Here is a 20,848-nt window from a genome sequence, read left to right on the forward strand (position 1 = left end):
TTCAGAACCCTCGGGCTCTGTTGCCGCTATCCTTTTCTAAGCTATACTACTCTCATTTAAAATTTTCCTCTTCTGTCCCCCGTTCTGTTTTTCCTTTCCGGGTCAGCCAGGCGCTCATAAACCCATAAACAAAAAAAAAAAAAAAAAACAGAATTTGTCATTATCTTCTCAACGACGCGACAATTCTCGATTGCCTATTTCATTTTGTCATGATACACATACGGGAGAGACAAAAGGCTGTCGCACAGAGAGAGAATAAAGACAAAACAACACGCCGACTTTGTCGCTTGTTTCAAGACAATATCAGGGACAATTTGATTCACTGGTTGTTAGTATTTATTTTGAGAGAATTTTACCAACACGATCATTATTTTTCTCAGAAAAAAAAGATAAATTAAAAGAAAAAAAGGTTTTTCCGAGATTTTAATCCTTCAAAATGACCTATCCCTACCCCACAACTTTTGGAAAAGATCGAATGTATAAATTCCAACATGTATGTTTTAATTACACTTTCAGCAGGTTAAGTCCAAAACAAGAGCTGCTTCACCATCACCGATGGCCAATAAACTGGTACAAACAACGGATGATTCTCGGCAGGATATGACTAACGTTGGTTCCGAAGATATCTTGACTCAGGCGCAGCTCTGGGAGAAAATAAAAGAATCCTTATCGAAAATTGAAACCAAGCTGGATAATTTCATAGCCGGCTTAGAAGAGCAACAATTAAAGAAATTGCTCAGAACCAGATGCAAGAAGGAACAAGTTCGATGCCTTGTTGGTGGTACTAGTTCAGAAATAACCAAGTCGACCAAGGCGCTGCTAGCAAAGTCTCGCAAAGTTATCACAGCTGGCACATTTGCTTTAGCTTATTTTATATTACTTTATTTCTTTCTATTGTATTTACTTGATCCATTCAAGTCTGAATGGATGTGATGGGAAAAACGTTAAGCGTAATTACCCATCAGAAATGGAAAATTTAATAATACAAGCTTCCCAGGATATTAAAACTAATAGGTACTTTATACCGAACATTAAAAAATGTAGATAAATTGATTTGTCAGAAAATAGAAGGTATTAGCGCATTAGGCTGCGTTCTGATGATACTAAAATATTCGAAATTTAATACGCAATGCAATTTTTAGATAATAATTGTTAACAATTAATCAATAAAATCAGAATTCCTCTCATTGTTGTTAGAATGAACACGATCTATTACCCGTAATGGTTCTGAAAAACTGAAATAATTACATAGTTTGGAAAAACACAAGTGCAGTTAAATTGTTATAAACAGATTACCGAAAATTAAGCTGTTGACGTCTGTAATACAAATGCAAGCATCCTATTGAGGGACAGTCAGCTTTTTAGTGAACCGATTATTCATATCCAGTTAGGTTAAATATACTTCTATTCTGTTTCCGATTCGATGAAATTTTGTTTTTATTTCTTTTATGATCACGGCATTTAAAAATTTCCCACAGAACTTTTTCAGATTTCTGCGTCCGATTTCTGATCGGTTGTTTTGTTTGTCTTAATATCTACTTGTTGAAATGTTTAAGACTTCCGAAATTTTTATTTCTTGTATGATTTCTTATGCATATATTTTTTTATTTCTGATGTTAGATATCTGTTTTCTACTTCTGATTTCTGATCCATGATTTATGATGCAGGTTTCGGACTATCAATTCTAATATCTAATTTCTTATGTTCGATGTCGGATGTCTAATAATTTATGCCTGATGTCTGAGGTCTGATATAAGATTGGTCGATCTGCGATCATCTTTGGAAGTCTAAAATCTTATGTTTGATGTTAAAATCCGACATTAGGCTCCGACACATTTGAGGCCTGATGAATGATGTCTAATATCTTAACCTTGAAGTCTCATGTTTGTGATTTGATTTCTGATTTATGCTTTTTAGACTATGTCTTAAGTTTGAAGTTTCACGTTTGAAGACTGATGTTAAATGAATCATCAAATATAAGGAAAATCTTAAAAAAAAAATAAAATTGAAGACAGATATCTTATGTCTTAGTCTGATGTTTAAAGTCGGAAGCATGATATCTTTTGACTGAGCCTGATTTTAAGCCTGATGTTTGATAATTGATGTCTAACGTAAGCTATCTGAAGTGAAGCCATTCGGCCGAAGGTCGTTCAGCCGATGGACGTTAGGCCGAATGGGCTATCTGGCCGAATATGCCACTAGGCCGAAAGGGCGCAAGGCCGAAAGGATGTTCGGCCGAATGGTTACTAAGCCGAATGGTCACTAGGCCGAATGGTCATTTGGCCGAATGATCATTTGGCCGAATGATAATTTGGCCGAATGGTCATTTGGCCGAATGGTCACTAGGCCGAATGTTCTTAAGTCCCAATGGATGTTAGGCCGAAATGTCGTAAGGCCGAAAGGTCATTAGGCCGAATGGTCGTAAGGGTAAATGGATGCTAGGCCGAAAGGTCGTTAGGCTAAATAGTCGTTAGGCTGTATGAACATAAGGCTGAATGATCTTCATGAATGGTTGCTAGGTCAATAAGAAACCTTTTACACTTGTCTGCATGCTAGGCCGAATGGTCGTTAGGCCGAATGGCTGTTAGGCCGAATGGCAACTAGGCCGAATGGCCACTAGGCCGAATGGTCGCAAAGCCGAATGGTCGAATCCAGCCGTACATCCATTCGGCCTGATGACCATTCGGCCTGATCACTTTTCGGCCTAACGACCATTCGGCCTAACATGCAAAAAAGCGATAAAATATCTAGCATAAATTCGGCCCAACGACCATTCAGCCGAACAACCATTCGGCCTAGTGGCCATTCGGCCTAACGACCTTCTTACATCCATTCGGCCTTACGACCATTCAGAATTATGACCATTCGGCCTAATGACCATTCGGCCTAGTGATCATTCGGCCTAACGACGATTCGGCCAAGCATCCATTCGCCCTTACGACCATTTTGCCCGACGACCATTCGGCCTAACGATCTTTCGGCCTTGCATCCATTCGGCCTTACGACCTTTTGGCCATACGACCTTTCGGCCTCACGACCATTCGGCCTAATGACCATTCGGCCTGATGACCGTTGGGCCTAATGACCATTCGGCCTAATGATCATTCGGTCTAATGACCATTCGGTTAAGTTAACATTCGGCCAAATGACGATTCGGCCTGATGACCATTCGGCTGAATATGATTCGGCCAAATAACCTTCGGCCTTATATCCCATTCGGCCTATTGTCCTATTCGGCCGAACATCCGTCGGCCTTTTAACCCATTCGGCCTAGCGACCTTCGGCCTAACATCTCTCGGCCTATCGGCCTTCGGCCGAATGTCCGGCCCCCATCTGAAGTCTAGTATCTGATGTATAATACCTGAATTTTGATGATGGTCAAGACCTAAATTTTAAAACATATTTGGGTTTCTTTGTTTATGATTTCTTATACTATTTGTTTTTTAATATTCCATCATTACTCAATTCTAATGTGAATCTTGCTTTCGTTTCATCCAATAGCCGCAAGTTATCAATTTTAGTCAAGTTGCAAGCAATGAGCAAGGAGATGAATGAAGCCTCGCTTGAAGTCAAACTGAAGCTTTAAATTCTTATTTTGGAAAATTATTTTTTAATTTTTTTTCTGATTTGTTATGTTTATATTGATGACGCTTTTTCAAATTATAAATGGTTTGCTATCAATTGAAAATCGATTGAAATGTCTAAATTTTGGGTAAGAATAACGGGATTTGAGAAATAGTGAAAAGTTTGCCACCCACCCGCACAATTCGTACACAAAGGTGATCCCCAAAATCCCCCTTAGAGCAAAATATTAATAAAACATAAACATTGTAGGTAAAGAGCACCGATATCTCCGAGGAGCTGCAGGAGCGTCTGGACGAGCAGCGGCGCATCCAGCAGTGCCGCCGAACGGAACGAACCGACGCCAACAACTACATGAACATCAACGTGCTGCTGGAGGATTATCTGGAGATCTACCAGAAGTCGGACCTGTTCGATCCGGCCACTGCCACCTACCGGAGCTTCAAGGTGCGCAAAAGCATTACGATCGCCGAGCTGGCCACCCTGTTCTCGAAGACGTTCAACGTGGAACCGGATAAGATGCGGATGTGGACGGTGCTGAAGGATGGCATGAGGATACACAAGTTTCAGCTCATCGATCAGACCTCGAACGAAAGCTGCAGCAAGCACGGCTATCCGGACCCGAAGAATCCGTGGATCATCTTTCTAGAGCTGGCCTCCCCAGAAACCGGACAGCTGCAGCCGATGGAGCAGAACGATTTGCTGATATTCTTCAAATCGTACGATCCCGTTGAGAAGCGGTTGAATTACTGTGGCCACGGGTTTTTCAAATCGTACAAATATCTGTCCAACGAAGCATTTCACAAGGAGTGCATCAGAAGGGCGCACTTTGAACCGGATACGGAAATTCAGTTGAACGAGGTCACAGATATTAATAAGGCGGTTAAGATGCCTGAATATTTTGTGATCGATTCGGGTCTGACTATGCCGTACAATGGGTCCATTATTATCATTGAAAAGGTAAACCCGGGAGTGGAAAACTTGGAGTTCCCGAAACTGGACGACTACCTGAAAGATTTGTACTGCCGGATCGAGGTGGTATTTGTAGATACGCTGAATCCAAATGATACCGGGTTCATACTGGATCTTTCGTCGGAGTCCAACTACGACCAGATCGCAAAGGCTTGTGGTAGGAGGATCAATTGTAATCCCTACGAGATACAGTTTTTCAAATGCAAGAACCACACCGATATTCCCGGACCACCGCTGCCCTATACCTTCAACGGTTCCCTGAAAGATATTTTGTGTTACTCAAAGGCTAAACCGGTCCGAAAGTTGTTCTACCAAAAGTTGTCCATCAGTATAAATGAGCTGGAGAATAAGAAACAGTTCCGCTGTTTGTATCTGATGCCGAACCTGAAGGAGGAAAAGGAGCTCATACTTTACCCAAGTAAGAACGGGACTGTGATGAATCTGTTGGCGGAGGCGGCCAAGGTGATCGAATTCAGCGAAAATAGTACCAAGATGCTGAGAATATCGGAGCTGTCGAAGAATAGGCTAGCCCCTGGACCTTCGGAGGACACTCCTCTAGACCAGTTGCACGACTATACGGAGAACACCTTCGTGCAACGAACGGCCATCAGTAATCAGAAAATGTACCGCATCGAGGAAATAGCCGAAGACGAAGCAAATTTATCAGAAAACGAAATGCTCGTGCCAGTGCTGCATTTCACTAAGGACATTGGTAGCATTTTCGGTATTCCCTTCTTCATCCGGACGGTGCATCACGAAACCTTCGGCACCCTGAAGGAACGCATCAAGAAGAAGTTGAACGTCTCAGACAAGGAATGGGAGAAGTACAAGCTAGCCATTATCACCGAGCATATTGACTATATCGACGACGAGATGATCAAAATTAACCTGGACATGTTCCGAGCGGATCCAACTGACCCGAGCTCCCGAACCTATCTCGGATTGGAGCACATAAACAAGAACACCAAGCGAAGCAGGTTCAACTATATGGAAAAGGCGATCAAAATCTACAATTAAGAGTTTACTCTCATACCCTTGTTTATGTTTCCTTCAAAAACCCCAGGCATCGTCCCTCTTCCCGGCAATAAAAGAAACAAAATATTTGCTTGAGTGTAGCGTTGAGCTCTTGCTTGCCCACCAACAACAACAGCACCGTCATATTGCTTCCCCAAGATAAAACAAACGCTTAACCGAAATAAAAGATATACACACACTCACATAGAAGAAATCACAACAGCATATTCGCCACAGCCACACGTGCTAAGTAAAAAAAAAAAGAAAAGGCAAACAATTTACTATTAATTTTATTCAACTATTTAATTTGACTCCAAAACTTCAGGTAAAAAGTTTTGAGGTTGGTTCACCCCTCAGATTTCTCATTGTGTGGTGTTGTAGGAACGTTCCAAAACAGACAAAAAAACGCAAAAACTGAGAAGGAAACATGTTCTATGATGGTCTAAAGTCTAAAGTCACACGCAGATTGAAAGCTGTTATTATTTTTTTATTAACATGTTTTTATATCAACCAAGTTTAAGATGAAATAGGCTTAAAAAATAATTGAGGAATTTAAACAAAACAAAAAAACTAGAATGTACTAATTATTATTAGCTATCGACAAAGACGTCTAATGTACGTACACCTCCCGAATCCGGTTACATTGGTTGTTCATCATCATTCTTCACTTCAAAATTAGTGTCCACCACAAAGATAGATTATTCTAGGTAGGGTAGTGCTCCCCCCGCGGCTGCTCACTCACTCACTGACGACCAACCCTCATGATGACGCTTGTTTTCAGTTGGTAATTTATTTACGTTTGTTTTTGAGTCCTTATTTTTCGAGGTACCCTGTCTACGACCTCTTGAGAATGCATTCTTTTTAAGTTTGTGGGTCCCATGACGCCTTCAGTTTATCTCTCCGTGATCCAGTTTTTGTCCAATTTAAATCAGTTTATCATGTGATACACAGAAAAAAGTTTTGTCCTTTATTCAACCGAACGCCTACACAGCTCACTCGATGTGAAGTCAAAATTAATAAAAAAAAACGAGAACTGATGAAACAGTGACAGTATATCGTTTATTTGTATTTAAAATGATTATAAAAAATACATCAATTAAAATAACAGATTGAAAACAGAGCAAAAAAGGACGGGAGAGAAAGTAAATACAGTTAAAAATATAAGACTATTAAGAACTCTAAATCTACGCTGCAACAGCCGAAAACGAAAATCTAACAAAATGAAGTTATCTAGAGACAAAACGCCGCCGCAACTCATTGAAGATCGCGACCGAGACCGACTGTAAAAAGAAGAAAAGAATGCCTGCAAGTCAGCGAATAAACTATGAAATAGATGAGGATAAAAAAAGAGAGAGGACAAAGGAAAAAAACACTAGTTTGAAGGATAATGGAATAGGTTCTATCTAATCTGTCTGGGGCATCGTTTCTCTGTTCCTCGCGTCCGTCCACCCACCACCCACACATGATGGGGTGACTTACCTGGCTGAAAAATTGATATGGGGACCCCAAAATGAGAGGGGTAGTCAAACTACCTCGAGGTGGAAAAGCTGGAAAAGCCGAACGGGGCGGCGCTCCTAGGAAAATGTGAAAAAAGTACACGGAAGCAGGAAACGAGAGCGATCAAAATAAGCAAAAAAAAAACTAAAATGGAAAAACACATGGATGGAGCTGATTATTGTAATAAAACAGTAAAATTATAAAGTCCTAAAAAAACAATAAAACAAATTGTTGAAAAAATAAGATAGATGCGTTTAATGTTTTATTGATACCTTATTACCAAAATTTACTTACTAACGATTTTTTTCAATGAGATTGTAGGTAACATGAACAATTTTAGGAGTTGAAAGTTGAAGCAGCTTGTAGCTAAACGAACAGATTTTTGTTTCTTAATTGAAGACGATGACCGACAAAATGCTAATTTGGTTTTAGTTGATTAGCGGAACACCTTAATGACGTGCTAATCGTACCATATGTATTCTCAACTCAAGTCAAGCCCTTCCGTTTTGGTCGGGAGCTCCTAGATGTGTGAGCAGTAGAAGCAGCAGCAACACAACGTCATCGTTTGTGGATGATATCACAAATCAACGCTAGGAGATTGGAAGTGCCACCCGCATTGGAGGAAAATGGGGAACGCCAACCAGTTGGCGGGTGACCTTCACCGCTATCGGTCTTTTCTATCAACTTTGAATCAAAACCAGTATGTAGCCTTCGGGAATGTTTTGGCTAAGGAATAGCGGGAATGTATTACATAGGCGTGTACTATGCAGAGAGATGTTGTGATAATTTCAATCAGGTATTATGAAGTATTTTTCTGGAAGTGAAAATAAACATTAGCGTCACCTGCTTCTGGTTCTAAATTCTGAGTTCGGGAAAATCATCAGAGGATTAGGAAAATCTTACAGTTGTGACGGTATACTACATGACCAAAACATACGGTTGATGATGATCACATCAGATGCGTTCTTTTTTCCCAACCACATGTGACTGTTGATGTGACCTAAGTTTATACCTATATCCCGAGATATATACCGGTGTGAACGTATTAGGGCCGATGCGATGACTCTCGTTCGTTGGTCCGTTTGTTGTTTTGCGGTGCTGTTACAGCAAATGTTGACAAATGTGTTGTTCGTTTGTGATTTAGTTCTACAAATTGGCGAACGTTCACCGTTTGCGTTGCTGTTGGTTTTTCAGAAAAAAATGTTGATCTTAACCAATTGTGGACATGTTCGGTTTGTTGTAAATAATTTTTTTTTCGAAAACATCTACAAACAGCTGACTAGTGAACAAGTGTCAGCGATCTCGGATTTTATCAAACAATTGGCTTGTGTGAAAATGTCAACAAAAACGGGGCATCACAGCAATTCTGAATGATATAAACATCTATATCGACAGAGAGACTCGCAGATAAGCAATAAGTAGCTCAGGGTAATTAAGATATGTTTAAACAGTGGCGTCCAATCGTGGATGAACCATTTTCAAATTTCACGAATGAGGGCAATTCTGTTTGGCTGATGATTAGATGTTTCTACATACTGTTATACTGTTAAGGATTTGAACACGTTGAAGTAACTATTGCTTTTTTTTTTGTTTGTTTTTAATCTGTTAATATATGTTTCTACACCCTCAATTTTTTATCATAAATCTTATCAAATTGAATAGACATACAACTTGACTAGCAACTACCGTCGTGGGTTCTGCAAACACAGGGATTAATAAACAAATATCTATATAAAAATGGTCAAACCCTCTATCGACAGTTTCATTTCGTTCAACCTGAACCTCCGATTTGTGTTTGCTTGGAATCGCCAACGCGATTCCGCTTCAAACGGAGAATGGGTTGTTTTATTTTATTTTTCCTTCTCCTGTTGAGAAAGCGTAGGAAAATTCATTCCCACCACGGCTAAATGTGGAATCAGTTGATTTAATATTTTTTTCTTAACAAAAACTATTTTGAACTAAATAACTGTCATTTTTTTCTGAACTTGGTTAAAAAGACTCGAATCGACGTAGAAATATGTTTAGTGAAATTCATGAACAAAACAGTTTAAAAAAAAACTTGCTAGAAAACCCAAGCGTTTCAGCGTTTGCTAAATTCTCTCTTTAGAAATCGACGGTTCAAGTCTAGTGTTCAAGTGCCATTTCTGCATCTGGTGCAGGCAGATGAAAGTACGCAAAAATACTGTGGGTAGTGGACACAAAACAACAACCTGTTTAAATCTGATGCATGATGATTGAGTCAATGCGGGGATAATGAGGGGGGTATTTTAATGGAAAAACAAGCACTGAAGATTGCATTTAAATCGAAATAAAACCTACCATGAACGGAAAATGGACGCAATGGACACATCCGAACCCACATTCAAATGACGAAAATAATAATTACTCAGCAGAGAAGAATCAGGGAGCGAAATGCACGCAAATTGTGTTACTAATCACGGGAATGTTGTCCAGATGTTAGATTGGCACACCGGCGTTCGTTTTTTTTAGAAAAAAAAATCCAAAATGTATGGCAAGTGTCGTGTTCAATTTGATTTAATTAAATGAAAACGAAATGCAATTCGAAAATCTACATTTTCTATTTTATCGGTCACATCCGACATGATAATTAACCTAAAAGCGCTCTCTGGAGCCATCGAACGCTACCTGAAAAAAGTAGGAATAAGTTTGAACTCGTAGAACTCCAAAATGAACTCGAGTATTACCGTGCTGTTGTTTTTTTTGTCTTTACTTGAGAGGTTTTCGGCCACAATTTCTCGCGTGCTTTTATTGTGCCAAAGTACCAGGAAGTCTTGCAGGAGTTGGTTTTGTAATTCTTTAGCGTTTAGTCTATTTTTTTAGGAGGTTTTAAAATAAATTTTGGTTATCCATAATCTTAAATTTATACATTACATATTCTATTTTTTCATTCGTTCGTTTTTGCTTTCTGAATTCAATTTTTTTCCCCCTAAACTCAATTCTTTCTCACTGCCAAGCACGCTCGGCCATATTGAACCATAAATGCTTGAAAAATAACCATAATCGAAGTTTTGTGGATCAAGTCGTTTTATTAGTTTTCAGCAGTGATTGAATTTGGCTGAGCATGAATTGATCAACCTTCTCTCGCTCACTGCTTTACTCGGAAGCAAAGGTTGCTTTGAGGCTGCGAAAACGACAAAACCGATGATGCATACGCTCTCAATATGGCCCGCCTTCAAGAAGCAGTATACATTCGAGGCAGCGAATCCAAAAAAAACCAAACGAATGGCTCTCTCTCATCTCCTGTTACAAGCTTGAGGGAAGCAAATTCAAAAGGCAGAGCTAACCCGAGTCTCTTCGTTTGTGCCTGGATTGAATGCGTGAGATTTTTCTGCTATTGCTATTATTGCACAGCAACCGCACGCAGGCAGCTAGTTTTTTCGTCTCTTTTTCCTCCCCCTTCCTTGCACTATACGTTGCGGGCCGTGCAACGCAATAAGTTCGGTTGTTTTTGTTGTTGCCTCAACCTTTGCGGCGAGATTGAAGATGTTCTCCTCAACTACAGCTATCGGCTGGAGTTATTCCAATTCAAGAACGTAAATGAGTATGTGTGCCTCGTCTTCTTCATGCATCATGTAGCAACCGAACGTTGAGAGAGTTCGTTCGGGGCAGCAAACGAATGGTGTCTCTCAGAGCAGATCCTCCTCATGGGGGGAGGTTTGAATGAATGTATATGTATCGTCTCCTGTATAGCTATGCGAGGCCTCAAAGTGTGTATTTTGAATGCCTCTGATGAGAAAATTGGTGAGGATTTCAATCACTGGTTTTCAGTGAAAACTCATAAAATGAGATTTCAAGGAGAACTTGGATAATGGTTATTTTTTAAACATGGTCGGAAAAAGTGAAAATGAGCAAAAATTCAGGGGAAAATCATTTGAATGAATGAAGAACAAGTAACCGTGTGTTGTAAAAAGAGTTTTTATTTCAAAATAGGGGAACATGCCCTATTATGCGCCACCTAAGCGAATCGCTGATTTTCTATGCATTCCACGTACAAATTGTGTTAAAAATGGCTGTAATCGTTGAAGAAAAGTGTTTTCTACAAATGCCTATGATTTTTTATTACTCAAATTGCTATAGTTTCTTCAAAAACTTGATTTTTAAAAACCATATTCAAAGCCACAGAACAAAACTGTGTTGCAAATACGCGCCGCTGTGTATTCAATACGCGCCTAGCAGCCGAACACACCCGAAAGCAGCCGAAGACCGAAAACACACCAATACTTACAGACACTTTGACTGAAAAGAAATTCAAAATGGACTAATCAAAATTAAAAAAAAAATGAAAAGTAGATTTTTTGGGCTGAATTAACGCTCAAAATATGGTTTTAACTTTTTGTTCATTTTCAATGAAAATTGGCCTTTTTGAAAAATTAATGCTATTTTCAGCCTACTACGATTGGCGCGTTATAACGAGCGCATGAACCGTGATAGAATATACCCATAAGAAGCACACCTTAGCGAGTTCAGTATGATTTTTTAGCATAAAATCATACTTTAGATTCTCCTCTATCGATGTGTCAGAAAATATTGTCTTATTCTTTTTTCTCTGCTTGGTGACACCTTATTGAAAGTGTTTTAAAATTTAGATCGAAATGAAGAAAAACCTAAATTGTGAAATTATCACGACACAGGGGCATTTTAAGGAAAAATTCATACTTGCCATGACCAATCACAGCATTTAAAACAAATTGGTAATATTTTGCAGGCTTAAAATGTTTCAGATTCTTCAAAACAAAGGTGGCGCGTATTAGCCACATGGGGCATTATATGAACTTTTCCCCTACATGCAAAGGGATGAATCATCCGCACAGGATGAAAATCCCAGAAAAAGAAAATAAAAATTGCAAAAACATTTATGATGTGAATATTAAATTCTAAAAAAAAATCATGAGCATTATTCTGGTTAGCTTCACAAAAATCTCCGCTATTGGATGCTGGCAATGAAGATGCACTAAATGCAACAATTGCAGGGCGAATAAGGACCGATGCCATAATCATTTTCGCAAGCGCGGCTGCTTCCTCCCCGGTGATTGTACAGCACCAAATCCAGTAGCCGTTCCTCCAGTGGTTTCTAATCGCAGCTTTTCAATCGGAACATTCGCTGAACAACGGGAAGTGCTCTTAAATCATTTCTGCAATAAAGATACAGAAAACTGTTAGTATGGTGAAATGAAAAAAAATCAATCCAATGATAGGAATAGTTAAAAAAAAACGTCAATAAAGCTTACCTTTAAAAAGAATCTTGTATTTAGACTAGAGCCACAGCTAGAACACCGACTCTACCTATCAATTACAAGAAAAAAACAAGGTTAGAGTTATTTTGAAGAACCCCTCAATTTCATTCATACACGCAGAGAAAACTAGGCTTTTGAACCAAAACAAAAATGATTTTGTTTCAAAACATTCATTTTTTTGAATCTAACTCCTGTTTTATTTGAACCAAAAACTTTTGTTTTTGATTCAAAAAAATATTTTTTGAAACAAAGAATTAATTCTTTGAACTAAATATTTTTGGATTTTGAATTTAAGCAAATACTTTGATTCTAAATAAATGTTAATTGAGCTTATTTCTTTTAAAACAAAGTCAACTTTTTTTGAACCAAAGGAAAATGTTTTTAACTTGAAGAAATGATTCCTTTAAATAAAAACTTCAGCCTTTGATTCAAAAGATATTTTGATTTGCCTTGCAAGAAGAATACAAAACCGAAAAATCGAATCAAGTTTGGCCGGTCGTGTGAAAATGTAGGTCAGAGTTAGCTATATTAGAAGGATTCAGGATGAAGTATGGTAAGTATGTTAATTAAAGAGTGAATATCGAAGATTTTCTATAAGTGATTGCGTTTTTACAGAACCAGAGCCGAAGGATGGTTTCCGTGGATGCCTCAACCGAGATGAAAGCTGCGCACGATGACACCGCTCCAAATACAGCGGTCAGGTCGACAAAAATTTGGACCGGATCGATTTTAGTGAACTAGTTTGTGGCCAAGTGTTTCATCTGTTGTAAATAAAAATAAATTTAACATATAAATTTCTTCCTTTTTATTTTTTGAAATTCCTAATAGGAATTTCAAAACAACAGGAAATATGTCCTCCAATTGGAATAAATGGAAAATGGTTCAATGAACCAATCTTTTTAAATCTAAATCTAAATAACATTGTGGCGAACGAAAACAACTTTGTATCAAATGAAACTGTTTTTTGTTTCAAAGTATTAAGATTTTGATTCAAAGATTTTTCAAAAGAAAAATTCTTTGAAACAAAGGAAAATGCTTTTGAACCAAAATTTTTTTTATTTGTCCCAAAACCAAAGGAAAAAATCCTTTGTTTTTGCGGCACTTTCCTTTGAAATAAAAAACCTTTTCGCTGCGTGTAACACTATGTTTTTATTCAGGAAATACTTACGCATTCATTGAATTTCCAGATAATCTTATCAAAAGTTGTAAAACCGCTGATTTTGAATAGCTGAATTGTTGAACTCATCGCAAAGCTATAAAAAAACAAACAAGTTCCTTCGCAAAGATGGCTGCCAGTTTTCATACGTTTTACGGTTGAAATTTAACCATTTTTCAACTATGTCAATAGAACTCATAAAATTCCTAAAATTGAACCGTACACTACGGTTGAAAAACAACAATTATGGCAGTTCTAACAGAAATCTCAAAAAATGGTTCAAAAAAAGTCATTAATGGTTGAAAAAAAATGAGCGTGAGTAATGTTTCTTTCGTTAGGTTAATCGCCATGTCTTTGCTCTTTTCATGACCAACAACTTTTCCTGCATTACTGTTGTTTTCTTCTTATTTCCTCATTATAAACAAATAAAGTGTCCAAATTATTTTTTTTGTTATTGGTTAAAATTCAACGAAAACACATCGTAGTCATTTTAAAAATATTGTTTTTTTAATGTTTTTTTTCAATTTTTGTTAATGTTGCACTAGAAAAAAAGGAAGTTTTTCTGATAGAAAAAAATCAGTTAATATTCCAAAAACTAATTCGAATAAGTTGTAAAATATGGAGAACTCATAAATTTCTGGTTCCATTCCGTTGTCCATCCGGAAACTGGTTGTTCGTGATGTTAATAACGGTCAAACGCACTGGGAAGTGGCCAAGCACTACGAAATCAGCAAGACAGAGGTATAAAATATCATGAAGAAGATGAAAACGTTCGGATCTGTGGGGGATCGCCCGGGAAGAGGACTGAAGACCAAGACAGTGCCAGAACGGACAACAAAATCATTCTTGAAGTGAAGAAAAACGCAATAATAACGATCCGGCAGATACAATTTTCGTTTTTGCGTCGTACTGTCCGTCGCCGCATCCATTCAAAGGAGTACCATAGCAAGATCGCAGTGAGAAGGCCTTTCATCAGCCAGGCGAACAAGGCTAAGCGGCTCAAGTTCGCCCAGGAACATGCCGATAAACAGCTCGAGTACTGGAAAACATTGTTGTGGACCGACGAATCCAAACTCGAGCTGTTCAACCGGAAGAAGCGGGATCATATGTGGCGCAATTCGGGTGAGGAGCTCCAAGACCGCTATATCCAAGGAGCAGTCAAGCACGGAGGAGGTAACGTGATGGTGTGGGAGTGCTTTTCTTGGGGTGGGGTGGGCAATTTGGTAAAAATTGAGGGAATCATGACAGCTGAGTCATATTGCAATATCCTGCGGGAAATCCTCGAGGCATCCCTCATCAAGACGGGCCTCGAAGAGCGCTTCGTTCTACAGCAGGATAACGATCCGAAGCATACGGCCAATCTGGCCCCCACAAAGTCGTGATCTGAACCCCATCGAAAATCTGTATGACATCCTCGATGTCGATGTCATTGATAAGACTGGTGTGACGGATGTGACAAATAAATATACACTGAGGTTTTTTTTTTACGCGGTATTTCGTCCAGCGTAAAAAAAACCGCGTTAATTCGAAAATCCGCGTAAAAAAAACTGCGTTAATTCGAAAATCCGCGTAAAACAAACCGCGTTAATTCGAAAATCCACGTAAAAAAAAACCCCGAAATTCGAAAATCCACGTAAAAATCCATTTTAATTAAAAAATTCGCGCAAAAAAGCACGTTACTAAAAAAATGGGTAAGAACCACAATTATTTAAAAATTTGCGTACAATGATAGTTTATTTTTAAGATAAAAAACAAAATCAATTAGATTAATAGAATAGTAGAATATAGTCAGGCTTATTTGACAGTGTGGAATTCAGATCGTCTCATGTCTCATGTCTCAGGTCTCATGTTCCATGTCTCAGGTCTCAGGTCTCATGTCTCAGGTCTCAAGTCTCATGTCTCATGTCTCAGGTCTCATGTCTCATGTCTCATGTCTCAGGTCTCATGTCTCATGTCTCATGTCTCATGTCTCAGGTCTCATGTCTCAGGTCTCATGTCTCATGCTTCATGTCTCAGGTCTCAGGTCTCATGTCTTAGGCCTTATGTCTCATGTCTCAGGCCTCATGTCTCATGTCTTATGTCTGATGTCTCAGGTCTCAAGTCTCATGTCTCATGTCTCATGTCTCGAGTCTCATATTTCAGGTCTCAAATCTCAGGTCTCATGTCTCAGGTCTCAGGTCTCGAGTCTCAGGTCTCAGATCTCATGTATCACGTTCTTAGTCTGAGAGCTAAGATTTTCCCAACTACAAAAAGATTCTAAGTGTTTTCCTTTGAAAAAGTCTTAGAATATTTTCTCTGAAAAACCGCGTTAATTCGAAAATCCGCGTAAAAAAAAACCGCGTTAATTCGAAAATCCGCGTAAAAAAAACCGTGTAGTAAAAAACCGCGTAAAAAAAACCTCAGTGTACTTATTTTTATGCCCTGGAGCATGTGTGGGAAGAACTCGACCCACAACACTTGCACAACCTTGTTGAAAGTATGCCGAAGCGCTTGCAGGAGCTGTTGAAGGCTGAAGAAGACCATACCCATTATTAAATCGTTCTTGTTTGCCTTCTGTTTGAATTATTTGAAGCTGTACTGATCTGGACACTTTATTTTGCCCCCTTTTTTTTTTTTTGGAATATTAACTGTTTTTTTTTCTATCAGTAAAACTTTCTTTTTTTACCAGCGCAACATTAACAAAAATTGAAATGAACATAATAAACAATATTTTAAAAATGATTACGATGTGTTTTCGTTGAATTTTAACCAGAAAAATAAAAGAAATTAAAAAAAAATAATTTCGACACTTTATTTTACCTCTCACTGTATGTCTTTTTGCATTGAAACACAATGAATTCAATTGACATCACTGCTGGTGCCTTGCGAAAAGTAGTCTTGCAATACCTCGCTAGGTTTCCAGCAGTGATGTCAATTAAATTTATTGTTTTTCAATGCCAAAAGACATGCCCCCATTCATCACCCAATACCGATCACGGTGTTTTTTTTTCCACAATTCTAACATGTGGAACTCGGTAATTTTTTTCATGGCAGAGAAGTGACAGCTGCCAAATATTACGGACCTTTTTCGATAAAAATTTACCGGGACTCGTCTGAAATCATTTATCAAGATTTTGACAATTGTTAAAGTGGCACTTCGTTTAATTACCGAACCACCCGGTAGTATGTACCGATATGTTGATTATGTTTAACGAAAAAAACTGAAAAAGCCCGGTAGGAATTTACCGAAATACTTGAAATTATGACTGAAATATCTGCTGCTATTACTAGAACACCGTTTTTTTTTATCAAAAAACTGTAAAAGTTCGGTAATGTTCACGGAACTACCGGTAGATTTTACCGAAATAACTGTAATAATTACCGAAATGCTAGTAGATATAACCAAAACTTGGGAAATATTTACCGAAAATCAGTAAACCTTTCGATTATTTTTACTAAATAACCGGTCGTTGTTACCGGGAAGTCGATAATTTTTACTGAAACAACTGTACTTATTTTGGAAGGATTTGCATCTTCTAGGAATTTCTAGCATTTTCTCACACTAAAACCTTTTTTGGACTGAAACTTTAATGCTCTCGGTTATATTTTTATTTAATTCTATTTTACCTCGAATCGACATCAAATTTGGTGAACGTTCACCCGGCATTGCCATTTTCTGACACAATACGGTGATGCAAATCCTGAGATAGCTGGACTGGCTAGGAATCGAAACATAAAAAAAGGCGCCTCCATTGGATTTGCTTCGGTGTAATCTTCTCCAAACCTGACGTGTTTCGCCAACCGTTCTAAGAAAGTTAGCTTTCTTACATCTGCCATCTGTTAAACAGGAATATGTTTTGGTAAGAAACCATGAAAAAATTTATGAAGAATTACTTACATCTTCGATGCTGAGTTAACTTCTATGCCGACAATATCAGATATCTTCAGATATATCAGATGATTTTAGATTCACAACCGAATATTTCGAAAAAAATAACGATTTGTAAGTAAATTCCAACTATCAACCCGTTTGGGCCACTTTTATTTCCACTAGACGTTTTATCACGCGAAAGAGAAAGAAATATTCCACCAGAAAGAGTAAAGTTTTTCTTTCGGTATTTTTTACCGATGGCATGACAGCATGGAGATTTTTGACATTCAAATGTGGCGTCATATTCATAAATCACCGATTTTTTTTTTCAAATTACAGGATTTTTTCGGTAAAATAAATTACCGAACTCTGCGATTTTCGTTTACTGTGCGGGTTAATTTGCTAGTTTTATTTCACCTTCCTTTGCGGTTAGGAGTCTATAAAGCATGGATCACGCAAAATCTGGACGCATTTTATTGCACTTCAAAGGAAAAAAAAAATATACCGATGTTGTTTTGATGAAATTTCGAACTTCTCGTCGAGAACCACTCATCATAGTTTGGACACCCTATTCACTGACTTCAGCGGCCATTCACAGGCCTCAGCGGCCATTTTGTTCCACAATCTCTTCATCTCTGTTGCATCCCGAGTCATCCTACCATTTACTGATTTAAAAGGTAAATGCTGGTTGGTTTGATTAGTTTCTTCAATAAGAATTAAAAAAATACAAAATTCTTTCAAAAATGATATTTATTGGAGATAAATAGGGACTGGTAATTCGGCTTCGCGTTCTTCTGAGCCGCCATGGCCGCTGAATCCTCTTGCGTTGCGTACATTCATGACCTCCTCCGTTCGACTAATCCGGTCAGGTTCGGCTTTTCCGGCTGGAGGATGACGTGGAATACACCTCAAAGCTCTATGGGCCGATCTGAAACAAAAGCAATGTATTATGACGAGAACCAGCACAACTAAATGATATCTAAGAAAACACTTACCATTCTATTCCTATTTTCACATATTAGGCACAAAGCAAAACTTTTTCCTGAATGACAAAACAGCTTAACCTCAATAAGCGGGTTCGGTGAATAGTTACTTTTTTTCGAGAAGAATTGTACCGTTTTGTTTAGCTCAATCCAGGTCAACTTCACCTCGCTACGAGGTAAGTTTTACCTTATTTGGATTTACCTTTTTTCTAGGTGAAATATACCTTTTCATTCAGCTAAATTCCAAACGAGGTAAGATTTACCTTTTTTGGATTCACCTTTTTTCTCGGTGAATTGAACCTTTTTTTCCAGTTCGATTCAGGTAAACTTTACCTCGCTATGAGGTGAGTTTCACCTCGAAGAAGTAGAAGTTACCTTTTTGGCTTCCACGAGTGTTCACCTTGCTATCTCGGAAAATTTTACCTTTTTATTATTTTCCGTGTACTGTCAAAAAATTCGAGATCCGACAACTAGGAGCGCTATGGTATAATGAACAGTGCGTTCAGATTTGTAGTGATCCATGCTTTAGATCATCCATGTTCTGTTGATCCTAGCTATGAATTCTGACGTGAGAACTAATACACACGGAAAATAATAAAAAGGTAAAATTTACCTTTTTGCGAGGTGATTTTTTTCCACCCCACTTTCGAGGTAAATTTTACCTTTTTTTCATTCACCTTTTTTTCAATTCACCTGGCAAAAAGGTAAATTTTACCATTTTCGCATTCACCTAGCAAAATAGTAGATAATACCGTTTTCCCATTCACTGATTTAAAAGGCAAATGCTATTTGGTTTGGTTGGTTTCTTAAATAAAAATGAAAACAAAATTCATTCAAATATTTATATTTATTTACTTCAAATACTAGGGACTATTCATTATATTTATTTTTGTAATGTATTACCGTGTTTAAAAAAAATTATTGAAGTAAATCCTTTTTCGCCAGGCTCATGGCAATCCAGCTTCACGTTCTTCCGCGCCATAATGGCGACTAATCCAGTCAGATCCGGCTTTTCCGGAATGATATCTGAAGGATGACGTGAAATATACCTCGAAGCTGGGCCGATCTGAAACAAAAGCATAGTATTATGACGAGAACCAGCACAACTTAATGATATCTTAGAAAAAACTTACCATTCTGTTCCGATTTTCTCATATTGGCACGAAACATAACTTCCCTTCTGAACGACAAAACAGCTTAACCTCAATAAACGGATTCGGCAAATAGTTACTTTTGTTCGAGATGAATTGTACCGTTTTGTTTAGCTCAATCCAGGTCAATTTCATCTCGCTACGAGGTAAGTTTTACCTTATTTGGATTTACCTTTTTTTCTAGGTGAACTATACTTTTTTATTGTGCTCAATTCAGGTGAACTTCACCTTGCTACGAGGTAAGATTTACCTTTTTTGGATTCACCTTTTTTCTCGGTGAATTGTACCTTTTATCCAACCTCGATTCAGGTAAATTTTACCTCACTGTGAGGTGAGTTTCACCTCGAAGAGGTAGAAGTTACCTTTTTGGCTTTCACGAGCGTTTACCTTTGCTAACTCGATAAATTTTACCTTTTTATTATTTTCCGTGCATTTTAAATGAAATTTGATTAAAAGTAAAGCATTCGAAAATAGTTCTGATCCATCTTAAAAAATACCTGCATTTCTAACTGTCCCCGTGCAACAATTGCTACAACAGCAGGGAAAATAAAAACTGCAATCGCAAACATGGCTGGCGCATTGATCTTGGCCACTTCCCAGACTGGCGGACGCACAACGTAACGCCTCCTCCTTACAGCAGCATCTGGTGGTGGACAATCTGCTGCCAACACATTTATGAAAGTCCCTGAGTCAAGAGCAAAGTTTTCCCTTGCCAAGCTAAATAGCAGATCTCAGTCTCAGTCATTTGATTTCGGATTTCGGTTTCGTTGGCCGGCTGACTGGCTGGTTCAAGATCTTTCTCTCCCACATGTGATTTGTGCTGTGATTTGCTTCGCGCGTTTCCCGGTGGACATTTTCATCTGGTCGTTCTTTGCGTGGCCAGGCGCATTTTTCTAGTTAGTCACTTGCGCGCGGCCTAGCCGTTACCATACGTATGTACTACGTACGCGTGTAACCCGATCGAAGTGACGGGATTCTGGGATTAGTCCAGGAGATTCCCCCCGAACCATTTGTGATCGCGATCGTCTTCAATTACCTCAACCGGGTAATAACAAGTGGACATTTCCTAGATCCGGATCCGTATAGTGGCGCCTCAAGTGTATCGGAAGTGACACGAAGGAGCAAGTGTGAGATTCTTGAGGGGGCGTCGCACGGTTTGGTACAATATTTACAGGTGCAGTATCTCGTGCCCGGTTCACGGTTGATCGGTAGTGATGAGATAATTAGTCAAGAAGACTGTCAGAGACCGTGATTTATGCGTGACAAAGAAAACCCCCCCTGGCGTTTGTCGGGAAAATCGTTGTAATCTCATAAACTGAGGAGGGGAGCGTAGCCAAAAGGTAGCGCCAAACCGCAAAGGAGATACAGATCTCGTGCATCTTTTCAGA

At 38.5% G+C, this 20,848-nt stretch overlaps 1 protein-coding gene across 2 annotated transcripts in view; it reads left to right on the forward strand.

Annotated features, from left to right (window-relative positions):
* The window catches only part of LOC129747562 (ubiquitin carboxyl-terminal hydrolase 7-like), a 28,038-nt gene extending 20,730 nt beyond the window's left edge, over window positions 1-7,308 (forward strand). For both annotated transcript variants that reach the window (XM_055741842.1, XM_055741843.1), the window contains exon 4: window positions 3,835-7,308. In XM_055741842.1, coding sequence (XP_055597817.1) covers window positions 3,835-5,571 — 1,737 coding nt within the window. In that variant the 3' untranslated portion in view covers window positions 5,572-7,308. The remainder of the gene's footprint in view (window positions 1-3,834) is intronic.
* The last annotated feature ends 13,540 nt before the right edge of the window (window positions 7,309-20,848 follow it).

The sequence above is a fragment of the Uranotaenia lowii genome, chromosome 2 (genome assembly GCF_029784155.1).
Source record: "Uranotaenia lowii strain MFRU-FL chromosome 2, ASM2978415v1, whole genome shotgun sequence".
Classification (NCBI taxonomy): domain Eukaryota; kingdom Metazoa; phylum Arthropoda; class Insecta; order Diptera; family Culicidae; genus Uranotaenia; species Uranotaenia lowii.